The following is a 27,746-nucleotide window of genomic DNA, read 5'->3' on the forward strand; positions in this document are numbered from 1 at the left end:
TTACCTTGGATAGAAACTTGCTACATACTGAATCCCTCTCTGAATTTATTTACATACAATCTGATAAAGTGGACCAATGATGCGCTTAAGCGCGTCAACCGAGCAGACAATGCAGATGTCAATAAAAACACAGACAAACTGTATATCGATACCTTGTTGTCATCCATGACAGTGTTGAGAGACTCAATCCACATGGGGTCAATGTCTCCATCCAGAACAATCCACTTCGGGCCCGGGTGAGAGTTACTGGCTTGATCCCGCATGAAATGCGACAATAAACCTGCCAGATGGAGAGATTTACAATCTGAAAGTCTCAGCAGGAATAATCCATCTCAGGTCTAAAGTGTAAGTTATGTGATATGAATTGGACAGTATCAGGTCAATGAAAGTGTAGTAAGTCTAGAAAACGCTGCATGCTGTACCATCTTTCCATTCCCTAGTGGCTGGATGGATGAATCCAAACAGCTCATCCGTGCATATTGCTTTCGGGTTCAGATCATTCCAGAAAGGCTTCTTTCCCATGTTGCTGTAGGTTTTGTGAAGAGTTTTCAGGATCTTTTTTAGGGGTAGACGTAAATACACATATCACATGATTACGGTTTATAGTTCAATCCAGATTGGTCAAAGCGTTGCGCGTGACACTGACCTGGCTTTTCCCTGTTCCAGCATTACCGACCACAAACACTGAGTGATGAACAGATAGAAGCTCCTCAAGCTGTTCCACCTCCATTTATTAATATTGTGAAAGCAATCAAATTTGATTTTAAACAAGTGATGACTTAAGATTGAAAACACAAGAAACAATGATGCACTGCAGGGAATTTCTCACTTTGAGAATGAATGAGTCTTCAGGTTGGAGCTTCAGCTGTAAACTGGTCTGTCTGACTTTTTGCTCAAACTCAGCATCAGTCCACCGTTCCACCTCGACGCCAGGAAACAAATCTCGAATGAGACCAAGGAACACCGGAACGTCCTCCGAAACGATCTTCGGCATGTTGAAATCTCTCAGCGCCTGCATTAACACCTACATTAAAAAACAACTCCTGTTACGGAATGGCATCTAATTTTGAAAGTTGGGTGAATTTAGTATAATGTATACAGTAAATCGATTATTCTTCACCTGATTTTCCGGTCTAGCACGATCTGCTCTTTTGAGAGCCCCAGCAACAACCAGGACAGGTTTGACAGCCCGCAAGCCCCAGTCATAGTGGTCCTTAAACATAGAAAATTTTTGTCTATGTACAGATATAAACGAAGACAATTGGCTGAACTGCATCTTCACTCTAAAAAATGCTGAGTTGTTTCAACAAAGTGTTGGGTCAAATATGGATGGACCCAACCGTTGGGATGAAAATTAACCAACTGTATGCTAGGTTCTTTCAGACAAAAAATTTGGGTTGTTTTAACCCATTGATGTGTCAAATAAAAATATTTTTTGGGATAACTGGGAAAATTGGGTTTGTCCATTTTTTGGCCAATGATGGGTTAACTTAATCCAACATTTTCATGGGTGTCTGTACCTGTTTAGAGAGCAGCTCCTTACAGAGCCTGTAGAGAGTGATGAACTTCATCCCTAGAACCTGAGCATTCTGAAATCCTTCTGACATCAACATGATCTCGCAGATCAGCTCCATGTCAGGAACCACCATGGCACACGGCCTAAAGAAAACAACATTGGTGCGACATTCATAGTCTGCATGCTGCTAATAAAACATTTAGAAAAATAACTTTATGTATTTTCCACTACAGTCTGACTGTATGCTAGTTTGTACGTTTCTGATATTCTGCTTTATTTGGATCAAGCTATACCTGAATAAAGCTTTGAGGTTCTCGGGCAGCTCAGTTCTTCCAGCATATCCAGGGTTCATAGTGATGAAGATCCCAACAGAGGGTTTCAAGCCTATCTCCTCCTCTAGGAAAAGAAACCTGCAGGACAAAAGACAGAAAATCACTCTAAATATGAACTATTGTAAAAATCTACAACTTTACGCTAAACAACCCACCTATTCCTCCTGTTACGAATGGCATCTTGTATGGTCTTCACCTGTACTGCTACCACTGACAGAACTTCCACAGTGATCCGATTAAATTCATCAAAGCAGCCCCAGGCTCCAGTTTGTGCTAGACCTTTAAAGATGTTCCCTATGGACTATATAACATCACTGATCAGGAAAACACCCCCAATGACTATATGCTTAGTGGAACAACTGAACCAACAGCGGTGGTTAAGAATGTGATGAAGTTTTAAAGAGATCAGTCATTGATCTCTTTCAAAGAGGTCAAATGGTTTTTTACAAAGTAATTATATTCATTATGAGCTCAGCTGAACTGAGAATACACTAATTGAAGCCTAATGTGTGCTAGAGACTTCACCTTGTAGTCCATCTGTTCAGAGCAGTTGAAGACATAGACCATCATCCCCAGAGCTCTGCCCAGGTCTTTAGTGGTCTCAGTCTTTCCTGTACCAGCTGGTCCCGCTGGAGCGCCGCTCATAGTCAAGTGCAGGGACTGAGTGAGGGTTATATAGCATCTGCATTTAAAAACAGTTACAATGTAAACTTCAGAAAACATTAAATTAATATAAAATATGTCATAAATATAATTAGTAATTTTTAGATTGCATGCATAATTTGACAAAATGACAGATTGATATTCTGTGATATTTACATTGATATTTTCATTTTTATCAATTAATTTATCCTAAGCATGTATATCTAACTTTGTCTCACTGACATTTTTTTATTCTTGTTGACTTAGTTTAAAAGAAACTAGCTAATTTATTGGCTGTGCCAGTCCTGGTTTGAGTGAAATATTCTCTAAATAAATAATGAGATTGCTAGCATTATTTTACTTATTTTTTTGTAATTGTGTTAATTATATTTTTCATGATTTTTTCAATGTTCAGTAAAGGCTAAACAATAAAAATGATGGTAACCAACTACACTTAGTTTTAATGAAAGTGTATTATTTGCAAAATTGTTGGTTGTGGTGGGAATGATCCCAGTCCTCATTTGAGTGATATTTTTACCAAAATAAAATATGGCTAACATTCATTTCACTCATTGTTTAGATTATCGGTTTTCAAAAAAGGTGTTAATGTTATTTTTTTTTTTAAATAATATATCAATGTTTGTCAATGGTTAAACTATATTAATGATTACAAGGTGTCACCGAAAAACGAAAAGTTTCCCATAGCTGTCTGTTACCTGTCAGTGAGGGGTGTAATAACCAGTCGAGGTGTGTTGCCGAGGTATTCATAGGAATAGCGAAACTGGGCGTCACAGATGTTAATGAAGCAATGCCTCTGCTCTTCATCCCAACTGTGACGAAGCTGAGAAACCCAGGCAAACGCTTGAGCGCTGCTCACCTGGATAAAGACGGCATTAAACATTTATTCAAACTTCTCCGAAACATTCCGGGGCTATCAAAATATCAGATTTCACTACACAACTAAATGGCCTAAAGAAATCATGAAAACAATATTATCATGAAACATTATAAGTCAAATTGATCTTTTGTTTTCCATATTGTCAATACATTGGTTTATAATAATCAAATAAAAATAACAATACACCTATAATGTTTAAATGATGAATTATTTATAAAATTATTATGTGTATTATCAACAAGATATCAATAATCATAAATTATGGTTATTAATAGTATGGTCATTGGGACACACCTGAAACATTCCCAAAGAAATCATGGTCAAACTTTAGATTATGTTCCATTAGTCACTACTAACTACAACTACTGCCTCAATAAACTTCTTATTACTGCTTATAAGGTAGTTGATAGGTTTATGTAAAGGGTATTGGGTGGTAATAAAGTCATGCAGAAAAAAAGCATTTATATGTGCTCTATACGTACTAATATACAACTAATATGCATGTTAATAAACAAGTGGTTAGTAAGAAATTTGTGTACCGTAATATTAAGCATAACCGAAATCTTACTGCCCTTATTAAGTAAACCAATAATCTAAATCCCCCCAATTGAAATAACTGATCAATGACTACATGTCAATATAAAATGTTGACTAAAACCACAAGTACCAAACACTATTTAAAACAAGCAGAACATCCAACAGTCAACATTATGATTTTGTATGTACAGAAGTAAACATGACCCAACCTTCTTAGCAATGAGTTGCGAGACCACGTCTCTAGCATGAACATCAATGGTGCACAGGGTCATGATCTTCTGCCTGTCAGTCGGCTTCAGCTCTCCCAATAACATGTTTATCAAGGAGTTTAGCTGGGCAATCTGGAATAAGTAAAGCAGATATTTTCGAGTTTATGAGGGTACAAAGATGGCCTATGAGAGCATACAGTGAGCTTTGTGGCCCCTGCTTACAGTAATTATATCAATTTACGTGCCAGAGAGAAGTGGATGGTAATGACTATAGTGACAGGGGCTCAGGGTCATGTGTTCATCAGAGAACCCCCCCAGCATGTTTATGGAGCGAGGTCATATATTCTAGTTCTGAGGCCAAATAAGCACAGAGCTCATTTATCAATGTTGGGGGTACTGTGAGTGTCTGCGTGTGAGTGTGTAAGACGGGTCGACTGTGAATGAGATCAGGCAGCTGGCGTGGTTTGTGTGTGTGCGACTTTAAATGAGAGTGGTGGGTCAACACGCGTGTGAGTCGGGGGGAGGCAGTTAAGACGCGATATTGTGGATCCCTGTCACAGACAGGCAAATGAGATGTAATCTTCCTCCCTGTATTTGGTGTAAAAGCAGCTTAGGTTGTACTACATTTATCACCTCGGGCTGTCTAACAGCGACTCCAATCAGGGGCTTGAAGGGAGAGAGGCAGATTATTCAAACGCCGGCCAAGGACAAGTTAACCTTCCCCACGTTTGATGACAGGGCCCGATGCCGTAGAGACAGTGTGGACAGACTAGTGGCAGTCACACAGATCTGCGCTGTTTACTTCATCATACTCACAGTGAAGAAGCAGGACTGTGTTTTCTAAAGCTTTATCAGTATATGTGCTTTATATCAGGACGTCTCATAGGAGTATACAAGGAGCTTTTTGCAGCTGTTGCCATATAAAATGTGTAAAAACTTGGTGTATTTCCAACAATCTTATTTGTAACTATTTTATTTCTTAACATGTGCGTTTATAAAATAAATAATGAACTTGTGTTATTTATGCTTATTAATTCATACTTAGTATTAATATAAAATAAACATTTATTAAAGGATTCATAATGTTTCATAGTTTAACTCTAAAGGACTGTGACTGGGATAAGGGAAAAATAAAAACCTATATAGAAAAAACATCTTTCAAGAAAAATAAATAGATGTGAATTTCATATCAAAACAAAACAAATTTTTGTTTTGTTTGTTGTCATGGATCAGGAACCGAAGTTACATTTTCGATGTAATGAATAATTTCTAAATAATTTTAATTAAATTGTAGCCAGTTTTTATTTTGCATTTTGGGTGTAATTTTGTTGTAATGTCAATGACAAAACATTCGTATTTATAATTCAAAATCCAATTCAAAATGGCAAAATCAACTGGCAAATCAGTTAGAATGGGCACAACCCCTGAGTGAGAATGCATCCTGTGGTATTTCAGGACATGAAAACTAAATGTCAGGTGACATAATCTGTCATGAGATATACATTACAACACACAGATAGAACACTAGTCATTAGAAAGCATTTTTAGCACTCTTCAAATGTTAAAAACAATACCTGCTGGAAACATGAAAACATAAACATTATGGCATATTTAATCAAATAAAACATACTGACAGATTTACACAGAATTACGTGTTTATTCTGTCAGTCTGTATTTTAGGAGATAGTCTTTGTCCAGACCTGTTTCTTGTTGTAGTCTCTGAGTGCCGTCTCGAACCCCTCAGCCAGCCGCTCGAATGCCAGATTCAAATCCGCGGACCACCAGACCTGGGAGGCGGTGAGGACCACCTGAGCGGGCTGCTCAAGTATCCAGTGTTCCCTCGAGCGCTCCTCGTACACAGCGACCGCCTCAGCTATGTGCCTCCTCAGTCCATCTCTCATCACGTCCTCCAGACGAGTCAGCCAGAGCTCAACCTGAAATAAAATGGCTTAATTTGTAAGTTATATTCTATGTCTTCCGAGTCAAATATTTACAAAATTATAAATACTTCCTGCTTAAACTGTTCAAAGACAATAGGCAAACCTTACAATGAATTTCACATCCAAGTGAAGTTCCATAACAGACAAAAAAATCATGTCATTATATTTATAAATGTGATAATTGTTTATATAATTAAATATTTTATATTATAAATATTATATTTTATAAATTAAATATGATTATATTTCTATATACTGTATTTTATTTTAAATTACTTACTGCACCTTTAAATACATTTAATAAATTTCAATAAACCTATTGATTCAATTGTATTTGATGTTACTTTCTTTTAAACATGGATTTTACCGGTCCATCGAAGTCACACGGCGAATAGAAGGAAACATATTCTCTCTCTCTGCTGAACATCCCAACACCTGTTGTGTTTTTTTCCTCCCCGTCAGAAAACTCCAGATCAGTCATACTGTCAAACAGTTTACCCAGGTGACAGATCACCTGTAAAAGCAATGAACCGTAACGCAACATTTTCACAGAACAATATATGATGTGCAGCAGCATCTCTTTGTATAATCGAATCAATCTACAGAGTCGCGTATGGTTAAGTATAGGCATATTCATAGATAATGATATGATTGTGAATACATTTGCAATTCTTATTATAACCGAGGTACAATGAGAAGATGAAGCACTCTGACACTCTTCTGGTTGAGCGCTTCAGAAGAAAAGCAGCACATATGTGGGAGGATCGGCTCTAAGACAGAGGTGATGGGGGTCAGAATCAATCCAAGTTTATAACTTTTTTTACCGTAATGATATTTCACAGAGAAGCACTGGCTTTGGAATTATTAGCATGTTGATGAAAAAGTTTAATCGTGGAGATAAAGGTTACTGCGCAGCGTTGAGGATAGAAATGAAGTATGGTAAAATGTAAAAATTATTTCCATGAATTTCAGTAATCATTATTACTAATACCAGGATAGTTTGTAATTGACCTGTTTATGGATTACTGTAATATTGAAATGAGCTGTATAATTAGAGCAATGTGAAACTAACTAAACTTTGAAAACAATTCAAACTGTTAGAAATGTTCGTTTCCAAAGTAAATTAAATACAAATATTGAGGTAGAACCTGTCTGGGCTGTCGCCCCTTGGAAAGGATGTCCAGTAAGTCTGCTGAAGACAGGAAATAGAATCGGGGGAAAGCCACTCTCTTCGTCTCCAGGTATTTGGCTAAAGCCTTCTCACAAACACCCAGTCTAAAACAAATTCAATGAAACCAACAAAGAATCAATGTGCATTAATCGTAAGTGCGTAACTATGTTAACCTTATAAAATCATTTACCTTTAAAATTTAAATTTTTCAAACCTTTTTTGCAGATCTTCAAGTACCCGTAGAAGATTGGGCTTGCTGGTGGCAGCTATTACATTTTTGGTATTGGCACTTTTGAACATCAGGTCCTTCACACAAGCACATCAACATGCAAGAAAATAAATGATTTATTATTTAGATTTATTAACCAGCTAACCTAGCTAAATCATTTTCCTTTTTTCTTCCTGTAGTGATAATAGTGATATTAAATCTATTAATATTGCATTGTTTTCAAGTTTCACTTCATACGTCATTTAAATAAGCTTAACTAAAAACATGCCATACAAATGTCAAATCAATTTAAAAAGCTCAAATCAATCAAACCTTGAAGTCTGAATCGATGGCACTGAACTGTCGCGTCTCCTCCGGCAGCTGCAGACAAATGTCTTGAGAGCCCATGAAGATGCTCTCCAGATGAGCCCAGGTCCTCTGCACCTCCAGCCAAAGCACAAGCACTGAGTCAGCCCGAGTCAGCTGGACCTGTAGAGCAGACACCTGCTCGTGGAAAAACTTTGCTTGCTTAGTGTTCAGTAAAACCTGGAGTTGCACCTGACAGAGAAACAGAAACATAAAGTCAGCAGCTTTCCTAGATGTTTCATACAGTATTGCTCAACTCTTGATGTTGTGCTGTAAATAAAAGTAATTGATGATATATACACGATATAAATATGTGCATGATGAACTTTTATAAACTCTGTGTGAAAAAAAAAAAGAATAACAAATTTAATCGACATATTCTCTATCTTGTCAGTCTATGGTGCGTGTTCACGATAGCATTTCGTCGCTTCCTGCGCATTCGATGGGGGCAGACCCTCCGGAATCCTACTTTGAGTTTACAAGCAGACGTACGCTGTATATATGCTGATCTTCGCAAAATGTCTGATGATTTCGATATTGAGGAAGACTTTTTTGCCCAACCATACAAACCAAATCTACATGCGTCGAATTGCTCTCGTGAAGGCGCATGATATGTTGATTAAAGTTGTTTGTTTTTCGCACATAAACCATTGTCGTTGCTTCCAAAAAAATTCATTTGAGCCACTATGAGCGGATGGACCGTTTAAACAATGTCTTTAAGTACTTTTCTGGACCTTGACAACAACTATAACCATCTCTCGGATGTCAAATAAAATATCTTTATCTGTGTTCCGAAGACGCCGGGAGGTATTAAAACATGTTGAACGTCATGTGGCTGAGTAAAAAATAACCCAATTTTGATTTGGAGATTAACTTTTCCTTTAATAGAAAGTTTTAATTTCTGCTCTCCTATGGAGGTTGTACTATAGATGTCGAGATTCAAGTATTTGGTCCTCTTCAAACTGATCATCTGAAAATGTTGGGTGACGGGGCGCACAGTTGACATTCAGAGTCAAAAGTGTACATTTGAATGAATATGAATAATTTTGGTCCATTTTTTGGCAAATACTTTATACAGTAAGTCTTTTCTTGCACTTTTCACAGTTTTTATATTACATCACTTCATGAATGAAGTTTAGCATTTGTGTACAAAAAAGGTTTGTGGTTTGGTTACTCCCATCCCAGCTACCATGTTGCTGTGTCCTTCTGTTGGCTACACTATTTTCAGCCATGTGTGTGTAAAGGGGCCGCTTTTGAACAGACAGCAGACTCATTGTCAACAGTGACGTGTTTGGCCAGATTTGGCCCTTTACACATGTAGCGTGATAACAAAGCCAGCAATGTGTGGTCTCTATAAATCTGATGTCTGAATACAGGCTGCTGACATTGAGAGATGGCTCTTCTCCTCACGGTGGTACGGTCTCAGAGAAAGAGATAAACACTCTGGCCACACCAAGCTTGTTTTGCCAAGCAACAGCTTGTTAACATTACTGATAAGATGAGTAAACATGTTATCAGTTTAGCATTTAGGTGTTATTCTGATATAAACTGTTTGCCTAATTGGATGTGACGTTTTGGTACCTGACTCTCCTCCAGACGCTCTATAAGTTCATCGCTGCACTTGAGTAGTGGTGTAATGGTGCGGTAATGATCTTCATAAGAAAACTCCATTCGTTCCCACATCTGAGTCACTTCTGACAAAACCTTAAAAATAAAAATAATAAAACATTTGTTCCTAATTTCCAGAACAGGTATAAAAGCAAACAACGGTTTGGAAGGGATGTAAGATTAAACCTTCTCAGTGGACAACTCTTTGACTGCTCTGCCCACTGTACTGTGCACCACATCCTCATATCTATTCAGTTGCAAAGCCAGAAGGTCCTGAAGAGTTGTTCCTTCAGTTAGGGCAAAGTCAACCTAAGAGAACAGTTCAGGTGTGAATATTCCTGATGAATATAGTGATGAATGATATTAATTGTTAATCTATGGATATATACAGAATTTCATTGCTTATCATAAACTGCATTTCACTGGACATGAAACAGGAAAATAAATTCAATATAATTTTACATTACCGAATAATGTAATTGAAAATAAATTGACAGAAATTCATCAAAAAATTCATGAAGTAAGTAACTAAAGTTTCAAATAATTCAATGACAGGTTTTTATTAATGTTTTAAATAATACTTACAATATCATGCACACAATATATTATATTTTTTCTCGTTGATATTAAATGAATAGTTCACTTTAAAATAAGCCCCTATTGACTTTCTATAGTAGAAATAAAAATTACTATGGAAAGTCAAAGTATATATATTTTGGTGGATATATATTGAAAAATAAATTAATAATCGTGTTATGCAGTGATAAATATAGCCGTTGCATCTACCCCAGTAGTCCGGATCAGCTGGGCCCAGTGTCTGTCTCTCATGGCCGGGTTCTGTAGTTCTGTCACAGCCCTGAGAGAAGCTAACAGATTTTTGAGCACATGATCCAGACCCAAATAAACACCCCAAACACGGGCCTCTATATCAAGAACCCGCATTTCCTGTTTAGACAAAAAAATTGTTAGATATTACAAAACACTAAAGCTGATAGATAACCACACAATTTCACTCAGTTCTTCACGGGACATATGACAAAAATAGAATATTAAACTTAAAATGTTAAATATTTAGTACGATTTTATTAGATAATGCGATGCTGGTTTCTAGAACACTAACACTGACCATCTTACCTTGGTAAACCTTCTCAGTTCAGTCTCCATGTGTTCCACAATAACATCTCTCCACTTGGTTCTAGCCCAGACTGCTATACTGGACTGTGAGGACACAACATTACATTTAACTTAAACAAAAGTGTATATTGGATGTTGAAATTTGTCCTGTTTAATGCCATGTTTCTTAGCATATGAAGAGCTTTGTCAAGAATATATGTGGTTTAATAATGATCATATCCAGATTTCAAGTCAGGCAAAACCGAACAGAATGACCTACCTGAGCACATAGAAGCAGATCCCAGAGATGTTTTAAAACAGTGATGTCTCTCTGACACAGCTTTAGTTGTTTTGAATCAGGGCAGCTCACTTCAAACAGCTTGCAGGACTTCTCCAGGTCTGCCATCTCTTCTTCTAAAATCACAATCTCCCTGTGACACTAATACACAAACATACTCTAATGTATTACCTAAAGCAAGATATGGCACCATATGATAATGACAGCTGTCATTTCATGTGATTGTATGCAAATATATGCAAATAAATACTGTGGTATAATGGTTGGTCTGAATTAAAAGAAAAAACGCATTTACTTTATCCAGGCGAGTGTATGGGTTCACTGTGACGAACTGGAGAGGAGCTTCTGTTTTGAACCTCTCTCGATACTGATTCAGCTTTTTCTAAAAAGAGGAGAGAAATGAATATACAAAATCTGAAGTGCATGTTTATCCTGAAGTGACTGTAGGTAAAGCTTAAGTCTTGATTTTAACTTGACTTTAATAATAAAGGTTTAAAGGGATAGTTCTGCCAAACGACTCAAATTTGCCGTTTATTTACTTACACTCAGGCAATCCGAGTTCTAGGTGACACTTTTTCTTGAGTAGAACCATAAATAAGATTGTTTGGTAAATCCGCAGCCCTCTCCGCTGCGGAAGACGCTGGTATGCCATCCGCCACCAAATACTACAAGAAGAAGATTGAGATTGTGTGCAGAGGCTCCACATCATGGCTAATATTATTAAAAATGACGTTTAATTTATGAAAATATCAAACGATTCGCTTCACGAAACGTCAACATGTCGCCAGGAGCCGCATTTTGGAATTATGTGCTTTAGGAACTCTTAGACGGGTGGACCCCATAGACTCCCACTATATGAAGCAGAGATTTACCAATCTATCTTCTTTATGGTTCTACTCAAGAAAAAATGTCAACTACATCTCGGATGGCTTGAGGGTGTGTAAAAAAACGGCAAATTGGAGATTTTGGCTGAACTATCCCTTTAATTTAATATTTAATAAAATGTATATAAAATAAGAAAAAATCACCTCAAAGGCCACACACTTCCTGCGGACGATGGTCATTTCCGCAGCATGGAGAGGAGCGAGCTCATGTTTCACTGTCAATGCCAACTTCTTTATGCAGTTCCACTTCTCTGGCAATTCCTGATACAAGGTGACATATTTAAACAATGAAAAAAACGTTTCATCAGGCACAACACAGGATTTGCTAGTAGAATGCACTTGCTTCTCTTGGTATGTTTTAAAGTCTGCACAATCCTGTCATGTAGACCATTATGAATGATGCGAACAACACTGCTCCTAAAGCTGGTCCTGGTCTTAAAGGAACAGTTTACCCAAAAATGAAAATTCTGTCTTCATTTACTCACCCTCAAGTTGACTAAAATCACTAAATGTATTAATGTCTTTGTTCTGATGAACACAGATACATATATTTGCAAAAATGCTTAAAACAGTCCTTGGCCACCATTGACCACCATAGTAGATAAAATACTTTATACTTTGATTGAGTTTGAAATGTTGTCTTGCTTGTACACTTGCTTTTGTTTACGTGTAGTATTGAAAACAGGAAGTGGACCAGTGTTGTTTACATCTTGCAAAACGGTCAATAGATGATTTTTATTTAAAATACATAAAAAAATACAAATCAAACTTTTTTGAAACAATTAAAGTGATGTATGATATATATATATATATATATATATATATATATATATATATATATATATATAGAGAGAGAGAGAGAGAGAGAGACTTAATGATATTAATTACATATTTAGCATTGATGGAAAACCAGTATTCAGAACTGAATCTTCACCCTCTGTTAGGCAAATTAGAATTCTTTATTATTGCTTTTACGTCATGTCTTTAAAAAGGCACAGCCACTTTAATCTTAGGAAGGCTCTTGGATTCCTCATAAACATAACAAATAGGTCCCTGAATAATTTTCTCGATGTCACAGTCTGGGACCTTTTAACAAAGAGGACAATCATGTTTTCAGTTTCAGAGTGATTTATATAGCAGACAGCAAATTAATTAAAAGTTAAAGGAGAAGCGATATCAGTTGTTCAACATAGCCAATGTGGAAACACCATAAATGAATATAATAATCCTATGTGGGTTACACACTAACACCATCAAATCATTATCTCTTAGTCATGTCTTGCCTCGGGCTCTCACCTCAAGTTTTGCGTGAACACGGTCAGGTAGGGTTTCTCCATACTGCCCCAACAGATCCACCACATCACTGATAGGTTCCAAAAGTCTATCCGTATGGGGTTGCCTATTTCTGATAGCCAGCAGGTAACCCATGACCTGCACGAGAGACTGGTAGTCTCCACCACAGACAGGCTCTTTTAGCCTCCATTCCGCCTGGAGAATAAAGTCCTCAAGCTCACCGATACTGAAGAACATCAAATTACAAAACCCGCAGAAATAAATTACAAATATTGGTGGTAGAAAGCACTCGGAGTGTAAAATTAGGGTTGAAATGATTTCTACAGTATGTTATTATAGAAAGGGCTTTCACCTGTCGGTTACGTAAGATATCAGGTGCTCCTTAAACATCCAGCTCCATTTATTCACAACGTTTAAAAGACTGATCTTGAACAAACGGATATCCACTTTAAACCAGCCCTCGAACACCTGCCAGTCCTCCAAAGAGCTGACCTCAGCACGCACTTCTTCATAATGATTCATCTGTATTTAAAGGAAACAACTCTATAATAACAAGACAAGCGCTTGACTCAACTATCAGAATACTACTTATTGGCTGATATCTATATTATCTTTTTTACGACAAATTAATAGTGTGTCATGATGTTTCGATGACTGATATTTATGGAGAAGCTTTAAAAGCTGTGAAGTATCACCTGCTCTTTGAACTGCTCCGTGGTGGGAGGAGTTTCTGGAAACGCATCTTCTCCATACGTTTCCACCTCCTGAGCTGTAAGTGCGTGACCGTAGAGGAGAAACTGCCTGAGAAACTCAACCCTGTCATCAAGCCACAGGGGAGCATAACGGTTATACGCTTCCTTGTATGTTAAGGCTTTCTTCAAGACATCGTCAACTTTCCCCATAACTTCCTGTCGGAGATCTAAGAGGTCCATCATGTTCTCGACATCAGGCTGAATGGACAGTAAAACAATTATTTTACATAAGATCAAATTCTACCTAATGCATTTTTCAGATACTTTATGGATGGCTGCAGTAAGAAATAATAGATATAGTGGGGTCGAAAACTTTCAGCAATTTAAGTTGTAAATATCTCTAATATGATTAAATATGCAAAAGTCTGGACAATTCATTCAATTTTTACCCTATTTTTAAATTTTATTATATTTTTATTTTTAGTACCTGGTAGTCCTCCATCCCCACGTGAGCTGCTACCCTCTTCACCTGAGCAGACATCTTGAACACATCTCCCAGTAATCCTTCTACCAATTCATACAGTCCATCTCCAACATCTCGATCAAGAGATGGTCTAAATGTAATCTCAGATCCCATCAGCAGCATTTGAGCCTCAAACAGCGGAGCTTGCCTCACTGACCCCCCCATACTATCGATGAAAAACGCCAGAGAAGTAGCGATATCACGGAAAAACCCCTCTACTATCATATCATCCACATACTCCAGATAACCTTTCCACATGTCTGAAGAACCATCGACTCCAAAGAGGACCATGTTCTCCTGGTAATAAAAACAATAAACAGCAATGTTGAGACAAGAAAAGATAATACGATTTAATAAAAGAAGATGTCAATCCCTCACCTGTAACAGTTTATGGATTGTTTCTCCATCTTTCCTGAGGTTGTTGTAACTTTTTGCAACTCTTGCTGCTCTATCTTCAAGTTGCAGTAGTGTATCTTTCTTGTTGTCCTTCCTGCAAAACATTGGCTGTTTGCTCCATCCATTCATCAGAACCTTCATGACCTCAGCGTTGTCTTTAGTTTTCTGAAGTCTTCTCTCAATCTGATAGATGGTGTCCTTCAGGATGCAGATGTAGTCGCAGCATCTCGGGTCTTGCCATGTGAGTTCAGTTTCTGCTCGATGGAGCTGCTGGTCAATAGTTTCCAGCTCTTTATTCATGAGAGGAGCCTCCACCTCAAGAGTCGTTTGTTTCACCTTGTTGTACCACTGCACTAGCAAATCCAGGCTCCCAAGATTCTGATGGAGGTCAGGTAAAACAATCCCAATGAAAAGGCAAAAAGATCTATGATAACATGCAGACAAATAAGAAATACACTTACATTAAAGAAGATCTCTTTATTTTCATACAACTTCATAGCAGCAGAAGGGATGTTCGTCTGATTAAGGATTATAAGTTGTTTTACGTCCTTCAATACTGCAATCAGCTACGGTTAAAAAGTCAACATCATTCAAATGACACCGCACGATTCCCCCAGTAGTAACGGTAAGACACTTAGCATTTCAACTGAAAATAATGCAGTGTGCCATAACACAGTATTTTTTAAATACATTATACTTATGTTCTTCACCTCTTGACTGATGTTTACTGACAGCAGGTCAGTACTTGGATCTCTTTTGATCAAGGGTCGATCCAGGTTTATATTGCAGACCTGGTCAATATCGCTACACCAGGTGAAATAGACCTGCTTCTCATATTCATCTAAACGTGTACACATCTCCATGTACTTATGATAGACCACCTTCGTCTCTGGTCCCTCCATGAACCTGTGAGAGATTATGTACAACCCTTTTACAAATCAAACCCATTGATCTGAACCATTAAAAAACAAAAAAGTACTTACATATTGAGAACAAATCTGAAATTCTTCCAGGGGGTTTGAACTCTCTCTCTAAGCCTTTTTGCCAATTTCAGAGTTCCTGTCATTTCAGGCATGTTCTTGCTTAGGCACATTTTGTTGTTCTTTTTCTGAAATTCAATGATACAAGGTCAGTTGTGCATTGGAACAACAACAACACACTGTAGAACAGCTATTCTACCTGCTCAAGATGTGAATCCAGCAGGTGTTTGCATCTGTCCAGCTCCTCCTCAAATAGCTGAATCGCTTTGAAGAAATAAGGAGTAAAGTTTTCCCTCTCTCTGTCCAAGAGGGGTTTGAGCACAGCTACCATCTTCAAAGAGATGCAGATACAACTGTTATGGGTCTGTTTTAACCGTTGGTAACAAATGAATCAATTTAATTTGAATATCTTACTTTAAAAACAGATTCCAAGCCTGAACAGTCTTGAAAGGCCAGGTGCAGAATACGGGACAGCCGTCGATCAAAATCAGCCACGTTTTCTTGAAAACTTTTGTAGTCTTTGTCAAAATCCTTCCAACAAGATGTTACAAGTCTAAGAGGACTAACTATACAGTACTTTTATCAATAAGAAAAGTCTTAACTAATTTACTGACTTCCTTCTTCAGCTGAACACAAACAAGATTTTTTTAAAAATATTTGTCCCAAACCGTTAAAGCTCTAAAATGGATACTGTAAGCACCTATCCAAAAAGAGATTCAAAAGGCTTAAGTGGGTAATGAAAGTCTTCGGAAGTGAAACAAAGTCAAAGCAAAGATATTTTGCTTCACAAGGTATATTAGGGATAAGTACATTTTCAGATAATTTTTATTTTGGGGTGAACTATTACTTTAAATACTCATTGTAGCTTATCCAGATGAATAGCGTGCCAGCAGTTCATGATAACGTTAATTAGATCATTACCATACATTATACCTAATTGAATCAACATTATTTAATAATCTGCCAAAGACTTTAAGACATAATATAAAACTCATGTATTAACAATATTATAAAGTGTTACCAATAAAATAGATATAAAATAGACATACAGTTGACATAGAATCAGAGATGGTAAAAATCTTTTCCCAAGAAAAATAAAGGTTGTTTGCTAGCCTGGCTGTATAGAGCATATCTTTGCAAGATAACCTGCTGTTCTCTTTAAAACAGTCACCATAATACAAAATATTACAGAGAACTATACAGATGCATAGAGTGAACTAGTCAAATGGTATCATCAAGCGTTATCATCTACAGACACACGACAACATACTGTCAAAACATCAAACTGTTTCTTTGTGATGTATCAGGGTATATAATTAGAGGTCTGTTTATAGTTCACACACAGACTTTATGATCATATGATTCCAAATCATACCTGTGAAGTCAAATCTAGAGGATTGTATTCACGATCTCTCATTACTTTGCAGAGCTGGAGGAACTCGGAGTGAAGCAGAGAGACCTGCTCAGTGTAAACTCTTCCTCGGAGTCCTCCAAACACCACCTTCTCCAACCTCTGGAACTCCAGCACTGTAGAGAAAAAATCCTGAAAGCACAAAGCATTATATCATCCTTTTCAAATATTTGCTGACTAAATTTGTGTAGTCTGTATATGCATATATGTAAAGAAGATATTGGCTCATTAGGAGAATGATGTTAAAAGACACATTAAAGGGGTCATATGGGTAGAGTACGTGTTTTTATGTGTCTTTGGTGTGTTATAAGTTACCCATGCATTATTAGACGAAAATTGCAAAAATGAAATGTGTCGGAACCAAAGATGCATTCTTTCTAAAAGCGAATGCTTATCCAGACCTCGTGTAACCACATCCCCACAAATCTATGTCAGTTCGTGGTGTGATCCTCCCAAATGTATACGCAAGTAAGGTGGGCGTAACTGTCAGAACAATTGCTTTGGAACCTGATAAATATATGATCCTGATCCATATGGTAAGAAGCGTTACATTTCCATCACATGCTTGGAGTATTTCACCAATCACTACGCACTGGTTAACTGGCCAATCATAGCACACCTCACTTTTCAGAGCAAAGAGCTTTGTAAAAAATCTCAGAAAGGCGGGGCAAAGAGGAGATACAAACAAGCACGGAATGTGGAAAATACAGCATTTTCTAACCTTAAATCATGTATACACATTGTATTACATCTAAAAAAACGATAATTTTCGTTCATATGACCCCTTTAAAGTACAGTACAAAAACGTTCAACATTTCTTTCTATATACCCAAAACAAACAGGAACAAATTAAAGTGAATTATGATACTGTGAGCGTACCTTCAGCTGTGAAACCCGAGCTAAGAAGACATCAAATCTGGTAAAAACAAGGGGCAAAGGGAAATCCCAGCACTTGTGTGACACACAAGAACTGGACAAAGCAGCCACTTTTGCTCTGTATGTCCTAAATGTTTCCCTGCAAAACTGAAAAATGTTCACTACAGTCTGCAACTTCTCCAAGATATCTTCGGTCTCTGCTCTCAGCAGCTCCTCTGAACTAAGATATGAAGTTGCCTAGTTGGAGCAAAGATGTGATGAACAGAAACATTTTAATCTCAATTCTGACAATATTCATTCTCAAAATTATCAATATATAAAGAACAGATAATAAATGATAGTTGCTGCTACTTTAAAATAGATTTTGTGAATAATTAACCTTGATTAGCTGTAAACTGGATGACCTTAAGTTCATTGATTCATGTTAAACTCGACACACTGAACTACTGCAGGAACCTATTCATTAGAAGCAACATTACATGCGTGTTACCTGCTGAATGAGCTGGTTGTGTAGTTCCTGCAGCAGCACAACAATACGAGCAGGAAAACGATAAAATGAGCAATGGGTCCATATGAGCAGTATCACATGAAAGACTTGTGGGATGAGCGCATGGAGAGATGAGAACTCATTTTCTTCTAGTTGAGACAGCAGTGATCCGAGAGGTTGAAGGTGAAGGTCTATAGCTTTGGCCTCCTGCAAAGCTATGGGACAAATACACATAATTGCTATTGACACATACATTGTGCTACATGGGGGAAATAATTCTGTTTTTAAAATATTGACTTACTGTAGGAGAACCACATGCTAAAACAATGTTTGAAATTCATCTAGAAAATAAAATAAGACTCACCTTTAAAAACATCATCAGTTAAAGCTTTGAATGATGGAAAATAGCTGCTTTCTATTATTTCCAGAATTCTCATCATCTTCCGGACACCAGGATTCTGAAGCTAAGATTTACAATGATTTAGTTCAATATTAGACTGCAAAATTAAATAATTTACTTCATTTTATTGCAATATATATAAAAAATTATTTACGCTTGCTCATTCAATTTAAAAGTTATACAATAACTGAAGGACAAACCTGCTCATTAATGCTTTGTATGTTTGTTTTTCTGGCCCTCCAGAAGTCAAGTTCAGCTTTTGGTCCAGGGATCTTTCCCTTCTCAAGCAATTCAGCAGAATCTGCTCTTAAGACTTTATAAATCATATGCGTCCAGCTGATGACCATGGACTCTATAGCATATATCCCAGCTCTATTGTGACTGTCTTGCCTTGAGAAAAAGAGAGAGAGAAAAGGATTGCTGTTGTAATAAAAAAAACTTGTGTGAGATTTTGTAAAGTCACATTACAAAGCAATAACCAGAAAGAAAACAGCTTATTATTACTAATCTGATCAAACATGAACATTTTAGACAAGAAACAATACGTTACAGCAAGTCAAGATTGTCATACAATGTGAAAGTTTCCACTTCACAGCGTTCCATCCAGTCATTGATTGCTGGGATTGGAAGAATGGTTTTCCCACACAACTCTCCTCTTACAACAGACATCTTGCTTTGCAAATTCTCATTGTGTTTCAACACATCCTGTGATATTGTTTTTGGCCACATCTGGTGATTTTTCTTGTTGGACAGAACCGGCAAACAGACCTTGATGCAAAAAAAATCAACGTTTACAAGCATTGATCATGATCTTGCGGTTAAAAGACAATGGATAATACATTCAAGTTTTTTCCTTCTCAGCATGGGACTAAAATTGAAAAGTTGTCCTCGTAATTCGTGAGAATGCTAACATTATCTGTCTTTATACCATAGTCTGTTTGAATACTCGTTTCTTATTGGCTGGAAGGTGTGCATTAAAAGTGTTTAATGTCCAGGTAACTCCAGTCAGTTTGATGAATGTTTAAAATGAACTGACAAAATAACCGTCATTTTCATCTCAACCAAAATTGTAATGTAAACATCGATAACAGCTTTAACTTGACAAATGAAGATGGTATATAAGGGATAATCCACAGGTAGCCATGCATTAAAGGATTTTAATGCACATTGCAGAGGCAACAGCCTCCACATCCTGTATAAAAACCCTTTAATGTGTGGCTAGTTGTGGATTGTTCCGTACATGTTAATTAATTCACCTCAACAAATCAATAGCTTTACATGAGCATGCATTACTACAGTCTACAAAATGTATTTACCTTTTCTATTGTGTCTGACAGCTGTGTCAGAAAAGTGGGTGAGAGAGCCCCAAAGAGTAAAGAACTCCTACAGTTTTCTGGGACGATGGGAACATTTTCCTTCTTGAGAATGTAAACCTCCTTGTGTTTAGAAAGGTGACAGACCTAAAGTGCAAACATGGGTGATGTCGTAGCACTTGTAACACATGACGCATCAATACTATGATATCTAATTTCGCATGCATTGACTATATTCATCTCAGATACAGAAATGTAAACAAACACATAAGGCCATACTGCTTACCTCTGTTTTAACTGTGATCTCATTGGCCGCTGTCGAGCTGAAAAACAACAGTCTAACGCGTGCTTCGAAAAGCATGGTGAAAAGTGATTTATTTTTTTCAAGGTTGACAAAATTTTCCCACGCATCAGCTTGGACTTGCAGCATCCGGCACAGTCTCTCGCCAACATACTGCACTCTGTGGTCCTCGGAAAACTGCTCTTCTTCTTGCTCTTCTGACATATTAGTTGTCTGTGTGAAACAGAAGCAAACAGTCCAAAACTTTGATGAAGATTTCTTAAAGCATGTTGAACGCGATGCACGTATTTACAGGTTAGTTACATGCACGCGCTGAACAGATTTAATACTTTCAGAGAAAGTGTAGAAAGGGGCAGAACCGCGTCCCGCTGCCATGGTTTCCATCCAACACAACGCAAATACCCCCCAAGCTACACTTGGGTCATTCAGTCCAGACCAGTGAGTTTGTACTTGTCAACATGACCAACTTGTGTATGGACCGAGTACCTAAACGAGACTATCTGGCGATTGGCGAAGAAGCTATAGTTACTAATAAAATATTATGTTTTTCGAGAGCCATTTAAAGAACTGATTTTATTAGCTTTATTAGAGTTTTTAATTGCGCAATATTGCTATAACTCGTAACGTGTTCACAGACTGTTACGTCAATGCGCCAAAATAAAGTGTAAAGTAGGCCTACATATTCTTGAAATATATTTTGACTGATTCTACGCGCCAGTATGCTATTTATTTATATTTTAAAATGAACATGACTAAATTATTGTTATTTTATTTTTACTAAAACAGTTCGGTTGATTACAAGTTGATGCGTCGCAATAATAAAATGGTCCCTGCTGACTTTTACGTGAGTGCGCCTCTAATGCCCTCTAGGGGCCTGGACCGTTGAGGCGCACTACTGAGGGAGATCTGCTGCTGACGAACACAACGTGCTCTGCCTATCCACTCTTCCAAGAGTACGGTAGGGTGCTTAATTCTGGCCTTGTTTTGGAAGCGGCTGTTCAAACTTTTAGTTTTTCAGATATCTAAGTGTTAGATACATATTAGCTTGTTAAGTACACTTGCTACACGTCGAAACGAACTATCGAAACGTTGCCAGTCAGTTGTGAACTTTAACCATTTGGATGAATTCTCAATTTATGACACGTTCTCTAATTATACAATAATAACCTGGACAGTGACTTCTCTCTATATGTTTTGTAAAATTAATCATTTTGTACGTTTCTGGACTCGGGAGGGGAAACATTGTCACTGTTTGCTAATCAATAAGATACAAGAATGTTTCCTATGCAGTGAACGGTTAACGTCATTTCACACAGCGTGTTTATGGTGACTGGGAAACCATGGGAATGCCGTTTGAACTGGACAGAATGCGACATCCGGCCACATGCGGCCTTCCTATGGTTCCCCTGCGGTGTTATGCAAGCTGTATAAAAGAACAAATTTGTTATCCTCCACCCGAGGGCATCTGTTGATGGATACCTCCTCCCAGGGGTCGAGAGGAAGTAACGCTCAACAGCCGCTGCTTATCTCGCTTTAGTTGTTTTAAGTGTTCCTCACTTGAGATATGACAGATTTAAGTGCTTCACTAGGAAGGTAATAAATGCCGTTTTTATCTATTTGGACGGCGAGTTGCGACATATTCATGCGTCGCGCAGGTTGCTGGTGCTCGTGGTATTTGTATGAGATAGAATATGATTATAATTCTGGTAAAAATTCCTAGATACCAGAATGGAATATTAATGTCAGATAAAAGTCCACGAGGCAGTGCATGTTAGTTTGTGTAGGCAGGCAGAGTATTGGGGATTTGTGTGTACCACCAGAGGACATGGACCTTGAGCATTCCCAAAGGAAAAGCATGCACTGCATGTGTCTGGAGGGATGCTTTATCCTTTTTAATAAACCCCCCAAAAGACTGGTGCTACCCTATTGACCTAAAAGAAGATTAAAACGGGATATCATAGCATGTGAACCAAGCTTGTAATATCTAGCATTTAATACTCTCCAACCATTCACCTGTTTGTTTTGAACACCTGAATGATAATATTGTTTTGACCAGTATATATTTATTTTGCTATGACTGTAGCCATGGCACTTTTAGTGTGGTTTCTGGACAGGGATTATTTTAAACCAGAAATAGGCCTTAGTTTGATTAGAAAATGTAAGTAGTTTTAACAAATATGTCATACTAAAAACATTACTTGTGTGCATTTTAAGACAAAACAAAGGCACTTGGTTATTTAAATATAAGTTAGTACAAGTAGTTTTCAGTTTGGAAAGCTTTTATATTTATTTTTAGACTCGGACTAGTCCAGGAAACCACCCCTTAATGTTTTTCATATAGGTAAGAAACATCAATACATTTTTATAATCTGTTTATATGCTTTTGGCACCTTACAGAGCATGCTGCCTCACTTAAAAATGATAAAGTGTGCGATGCAGGGTCTCCCGGTTTTATTAGATTTGTCTCCGATTTTTCAGGGGTCTTTGTGACATTAGTCTATACATGGCCTTTTGATTCTTAATCCTAGCACAGGCAGCCGATGTGATATTCCTCTCACAGCTTGTGATTTATGACCTTGCTCCCCAGCACTTAGTACAGGGAGATCACAAGGTGCTTCTGAGGCCAGTATAAAACATTTAATATGCATGCCCTGTGCTCCTGCACGCTGGCTATACTGCCCAAAGAAGATGGGTCAATAAATGTTTACAAAAATTCATCTGAGACTGCAAAGGAAATCAACCAGTTAAAATGTGTATAGCTGTGATTTCTAATCAAGATTGTTTTAAAATGAGTGACACAAAAGAAACCTTGCAAAAAGTGTTTATGGGAGAAATGGCAAACTAAATGGCAAACTCAAACAAACCTTCTGGCTCACGCATGCTTTTGAACTTGAGTGTAGATGTGAGTCAGTTAAATGATAAGATATTTCATCTTCCTATTAAACCCTTCCAGTACAATAACAAGTTTAAGTTCATAAAGTCCCATTAAAATAAAAAAAATACAATTCCTATTTTTTTCACAGAATAGTGCAGTGTTTATTTTAAATATCTTACCAATGTGTGTCATTCTCTTTTTAAAATTCACATGTCCTCAAAATCTTAAATTAAAATCTGAAAATGTGCTTCGACCCTCTAGTTACTATCCTCCTTAAATGACATAAGACTGTTTAATCCTCCCCTTCAACTTTCAGTCTGTGCCCAGTTCCATTTCAAAATGCAAGGGCAGTTTTTATGCACCCAATCAAACCACAGTGAAAAAAACAAGCCACGCCCACAACTTTTCACATTTGAAATTCTTCTTCATTACAGAGGTAAAAATAATAGCAACTTCTGTTTCAAGGGGACTTTAACATTGAAATATCCAACAAAAAGTGCAAAACATATTGAGTGTGTCTTACATTTACTTCCACAACATTAAATCTATTGATTCCTTAGATTTGCTAAAAGTTAATAGATTTAAAAATAACAAAACTATGTACACATTTATTTACCCAGTAAATGGCAATTCTGTTTGACTGTTGACTTTCTTCTTCAGTGCACTTGCCACAGTGGTATTCACTTTACAAGAGTGCTAAACACTCAAGTGTGTATCTTTTGTTGGTGAAAAGCCTGCTTTGCCTTCAGCATATTATTGTTGTGTCTGAGGACCGCGGAGTGGAGATGACATTGTGTTTGGAGCTGATGTGAGATTTATCAGCGGGGCCGTGAATGAAACAGTTTGGCAGGGATGACTACATTCTTTGGGAGGTATGTCTCTGCATGAAAGCACATTAATCTTAGCTTACCATAAACAAATCTCCGAACTGCCCGCATATCTTAAATAAACCCTTTACATTTTTGTCATTTTTATCAGGTTAGTGAGATGTTTTGTCAAAGATACATTAAAACAAAGAAGGTCTTTAGTACTATAGCACTATTTGTATTACTTTGTACAATATTGCTATTGCTGTTAAGTAATGATTTTTGACATTTTGTCAGTCTTAATGGGATAGTTTGAAAACTAAAGTTTTTGTCATAATTTATTCACCCTCGTAAAGGAATCATTCTTCAGTGCAACACAAAAGAAGATATTTTGAGAAATTTCTCGGTGGTTTTGTTTCCATACAATGAAAGTCAGAGGGCCAGAGTTGTTTATACAAACCTTTATCAGAATATATATTTTTTTTGTGTGTGTTTTGCCGAAGAAAGAAAGTTATACGGGTTTTGCAACAATAAATACATTTTCATTTTAACCTGTGATTTCACTTCAATATTAATTTATTTTAATTCACATTTATGCTCTCATTTAAAAGTCTTATATGGCATATATATATTGGATATTTATTGTGCGATGTATTTTGCATCTTGCTTTTTTACGAAGCATTGTTTTAAAGCATTAGAAAATATACATTAATTTTTTCATTTTTGAAATTTTTATTTTCACACAGTCATGACGTGATCCAAGAAGTCTGATATGCATTCGTGGCACCTCGCTCTGATTTAATAACAGTGAGAACTTGTCTTCGCTCTCTCTCTCTGTTTTTCCTGCATCTGCCTCTGTGCCAGAGAGTGTGCAGTAAATGGCAACACCAATTCACCTGGACTTCACTAGCTTGTAATGGGCGCATTACGCTCCAGCCCCCCCATCCAGTGCCTATCATAGGGGACAGAGGTCACCTCTCTCCTCCTTGCTCCTGATTGAAGGCATTTATGCCAATTTTGGGAAACAGCCTTTCTAGGCTAATGACCCCAACAACCTTGGACTTTTCTCCTGGTTGGCCTTGGTGACCAAACTGCCTGAGGTCACCGTCTCTTTATGGGTGCTCTCTCCCTTTTGGATCTACTGAATTGAGAAGCATTTGCATTTCGCTTTGTGGCATCTCTGTATTCCAATGAAATACACACAGCTGGTCTTTGTTATGCATATTTATCATGGATATGTGTGTAATTGTGTTGCCTTACATTGTTTGTAACAATTACAATCTTCCATTCTGAAGAGAATGAGCATCTGAATACCCAAATGTGTGAATATCTAGATATTTGTAATGTTTAATCTAACCTAAAGAAATGGCTACAAATGATTGTGGGATTACTTTGCTATATACACCAACCAAAAAAACGCTTAGAATGAGACGAATCAATGTCCAGCATTTATTTCAGTTTCTTTCCTCTCTGAAAGTAAAATGGGTTCTTAACTTTCTCCATTAAATATAATTGCAGTTCTTCTAGTTTCATAAAAGTAATGATGAAAAGAGGCCCGTGGTTAAGATTTGAGTTGAAGTAAATGATGGGGCAGGAGTTTGCTTGTAGGGCCCCATCATCACGGCGATTAGCTTCTGTTTGCAGGACAGAAGCCACAGACCATTACTGCTGCACCATCTTCTGTTGTGTTTGAAGTGCGAAAGCATGTTTTCAGTGTCATCTATATTTTTATTTACGATTTCATAATCCGAAGTTGTGAAAAGTTCAATTGTAAACTTTTTATTTGATATTTTTATGGTTTTAATTAGCTTTGATTGAATGTAAATTTTAACTTTTTAAATTGAATTACACAAATAATTGGAATGCTTAGTTTCATTAATTTTCATTTGATTTATAAATACATCGCTCTTAAAGAGTATTGAATGTAAAAATGTTGTTACGAATTAAAAAAAATGAGTTTTTGTGAGCTCTAGTAATAGACAATGGGTGAAACCTTGCATTCGCAAGAACACAATGTAAATGTAAATATTTTTGTAATATTGATTTTATTTAAATGTATTAGATGTATTAAATGCACTAGGTTTGTGGTAGTAACTGTAACTGATATTGCTTAAATTCACACAGATGTATGAAAAGGCACAGTTGTGGGAAATTTTAACCTGAAAAACTGTTCCCTGTGTATCTTGCCTTTACAAACCCCCACACCCCCCCCCCCCCCAAAACTCTGCCCTCCTCACTCTTTCTCAGACATGGCATCATTAAAAGAACCTATTGCTCCCGCTGTGAGATTATGAAGTTAATTATTTTAAGATCAAACGACCAGCGGTTACAATGAAGCCCATTGCAAAAAAACTTCTGAGGTCTCCCCCCCAAACCACCGTCATCACCTCCCCTTTCCTCTCAAATTAAAGCACAGTGGGGATCTCTCCACACCTCTCAGGTGAATTCCCCCAGTGGCCTACATCCTCCCATTAGTAGCCTTTTAGCTGCAGGCTAAGGTAGGGCTACTAATTGGCCTCGGGAACAAAACTAGCCCTCTGACAGGCTCAGACTCGCAGGAAGCTAAAAATGCCCAAATTGCCCCAATCCCGGGAAGCTGCTGTTTGCCAGAGGCTGGCTGGACCATTCCACCAACACTTTAGTTTCATAACTACAATGTTACAGTTGAATTCTCTGTGAGTTGTGGAGTTGTCAAAAATCTTCAGGATATTTTAAAATTGTATTCTGTAATGCTTGACCTCACTTGATGCAAAGGGTCTTTTAATAGTGTATAATATTGTAGTCTCTTCATATGTAATTTCACAAATAGAAGATGTGCTTAAAGATCAATGGGTAAATAACAAAAGTTTGTCCTGCCATTGTGATGCGTGCTAAGTGCCAAACAATTAATACCTTTTGAACTCTCAGTACTGCATTGCAGCCATAAAATCGAATGGCACTTCATATAATGAATGCATATTGCTGTATCAATCTCTCACAGTGATATTTGTGACCCTGTCTGTGAAAACAAGGATAAAGCTTCAAAATCAAATTTTGAGAACAATTTTTGAGCCCATAATTCCTCTTTGATTCCAATAAACTTTTTCAGTCATTAAAGATAACGTCAAGGTATCGGGGTTATATTAGCAGAATGCTCTTTACATTATCTATAGATGATTTTATGTTGAAATCAGTAGATCAGACAAAATGTTTCAATCGTAATTGAATATCAATAACATATGTGTTTCGTGTTTGCACCTGTGGATGCTGTTATTCAGTTAATATAAAACACATACGGACAAAAATGTTAATGCACAGTAGATTGCTTTGCATAACATAAATAAAAATGTATAAATATAAAATATCTTGACACACTTTACAAAAATAAAATGTTCTTTAGCTGATCAAGGTTAACGAAGAGGACTCTTGTCTCTAGTCTAAAACATAGACATGATAATAACAATAAACGTGTGTGTGTTTGAGAGAGAGAGAGAGAGAGAGAGAGAGAGAGACAATTTGAGCCATTAGGTTAGTTCTCAAGCCATTATACAGTGATTACCCAAAGAGCTTATGAAAGGTTGCTTTGATAGTCTTGTTTTTAAATGGGTCAAAAGCTCTTCTCTGCTCAGGGTAATTGGAACTTGAATCAATTGTTTATAATGCATGTCAGCATCAGCCGCCAAACTCAATTT

General features: G+C 37.2%; 1 protein-coding gene and 1 long non-coding RNA gene across 2 annotated transcripts in view; one reads left to right on the forward strand and one right to left on the reverse strand.

The window, feature by feature from the left end:
• Positions 1-21,240, reverse strand: part of LOC130432651 (dynein axonemal heavy chain 11) — a 73,586-nt gene extending 52,346 nt beyond the window's left edge. Inside the window, exons 1-42 of the mRNA XM_056762126.1 lie at positions 20,698-21,240; positions 20,380-20,607; positions 20,097-20,240; positions 19,352-19,548; positions 18,981-19,170; positions 18,745-18,844; positions 18,384-18,595; positions 17,897-18,130; positions 16,982-17,149; positions 16,021-16,137; positions 15,806-15,937; positions 15,610-15,734; positions 15,337-15,532; positions 15,088-15,192; positions 14,609-15,004; positions 14,195-14,527; positions 13,711-13,965; positions 13,368-13,537; positions 13,019-13,241; positions 11,867-11,983; positions 11,134-11,220; positions 10,821-10,979; positions 10,562-10,645; positions 10,214-10,372; positions 9,614-9,736; positions 9,401-9,523; positions 7,787-8,011; positions 7,460-7,551; positions 7,223-7,349; positions 6,442-6,588; positions 5,835-6,068; positions 4,135-4,266; positions 3,207-3,367; positions 2,374-2,530; positions 2,004-2,149; positions 1,810-1,926; positions 1,521-1,659; positions 1,121-1,213; positions 830-1,024; positions 647-724; positions 423-555; positions 153-280 (exon numbers count right to left, since the gene is read on the reverse strand). Coding sequence (XP_056618104.1) covers positions 153-280; positions 423-555; positions 647-724; positions 830-1,024; positions 1,121-1,213; positions 1,521-1,659; positions 1,810-1,926; positions 2,004-2,149; positions 2,374-2,530; positions 3,207-3,367; positions 4,135-4,266; positions 5,835-6,068; positions 6,442-6,588; positions 7,223-7,349; positions 7,460-7,551; positions 7,787-8,011; positions 9,401-9,523; positions 9,614-9,736; positions 10,214-10,372; positions 10,562-10,645; positions 10,821-10,979; positions 11,134-11,220; positions 11,867-11,983; positions 13,019-13,241; positions 13,368-13,537; positions 13,711-13,965; positions 14,195-14,527; positions 14,609-15,004; positions 15,088-15,192; positions 15,337-15,532; positions 15,610-15,734; positions 15,806-15,937; positions 16,021-16,137; positions 16,982-17,149; positions 17,897-18,130; positions 18,384-18,595; positions 18,745-18,844; positions 18,981-19,170; positions 19,352-19,548; positions 20,097-20,240; positions 20,380-20,607; positions 20,698-20,778 — 6,762 coding nt within the window. The 5' untranslated portion in view covers positions 20,779-21,240. The remainder of the gene's footprint in view (positions 1-152; positions 281-422; positions 556-646; positions 725-829; positions 1,025-1,120; positions 1,214-1,520; positions 1,660-1,809; positions 1,927-2,003; positions 2,150-2,373; positions 2,531-3,206; positions 3,368-4,134; positions 4,267-5,834; positions 6,069-6,441; positions 6,589-7,222; positions 7,350-7,459; positions 7,552-7,786; positions 8,012-9,400; positions 9,524-9,613; positions 9,737-10,213; positions 10,373-10,561; positions 10,646-10,820; positions 10,980-11,133; positions 11,221-11,866; positions 11,984-13,018; positions 13,242-13,367; positions 13,538-13,710; positions 13,966-14,194; positions 14,528-14,608; positions 15,005-15,087; positions 15,193-15,336; positions 15,533-15,609; positions 15,735-15,805; positions 15,938-16,020; positions 16,138-16,981; positions 17,150-17,896; positions 18,131-18,383; positions 18,596-18,744; positions 18,845-18,980; positions 19,171-19,351; positions 19,549-20,096; positions 20,241-20,379; positions 20,608-20,697) is intronic.
• Positions 21,241-21,260: 20 nt separating this feature from the next.
• Positions 21,261-26,940, forward strand: LOC130432653 (uncharacterized). The gene is made up of 3 exons (XR_008908482.1): positions 21,261-21,352; positions 23,930-24,141; positions 24,822-26,940. It is a non-coding gene; the product is annotated as an uncharacterized LOC130432653 (long non-coding RNA).
• Positions 26,941-27,746: the final 806 nt, after the last annotated feature.

Source organism: Triplophysa dalaica, chromosome 12, assembly GCF_015846415.1.
Source record: "Triplophysa dalaica isolate WHDGS20190420 chromosome 12, ASM1584641v1, whole genome shotgun sequence".
Classification (NCBI taxonomy): Eukaryota; Metazoa; Chordata; class Actinopteri; order Cypriniformes; family Nemacheilidae; genus Triplophysa; species Triplophysa dalaica.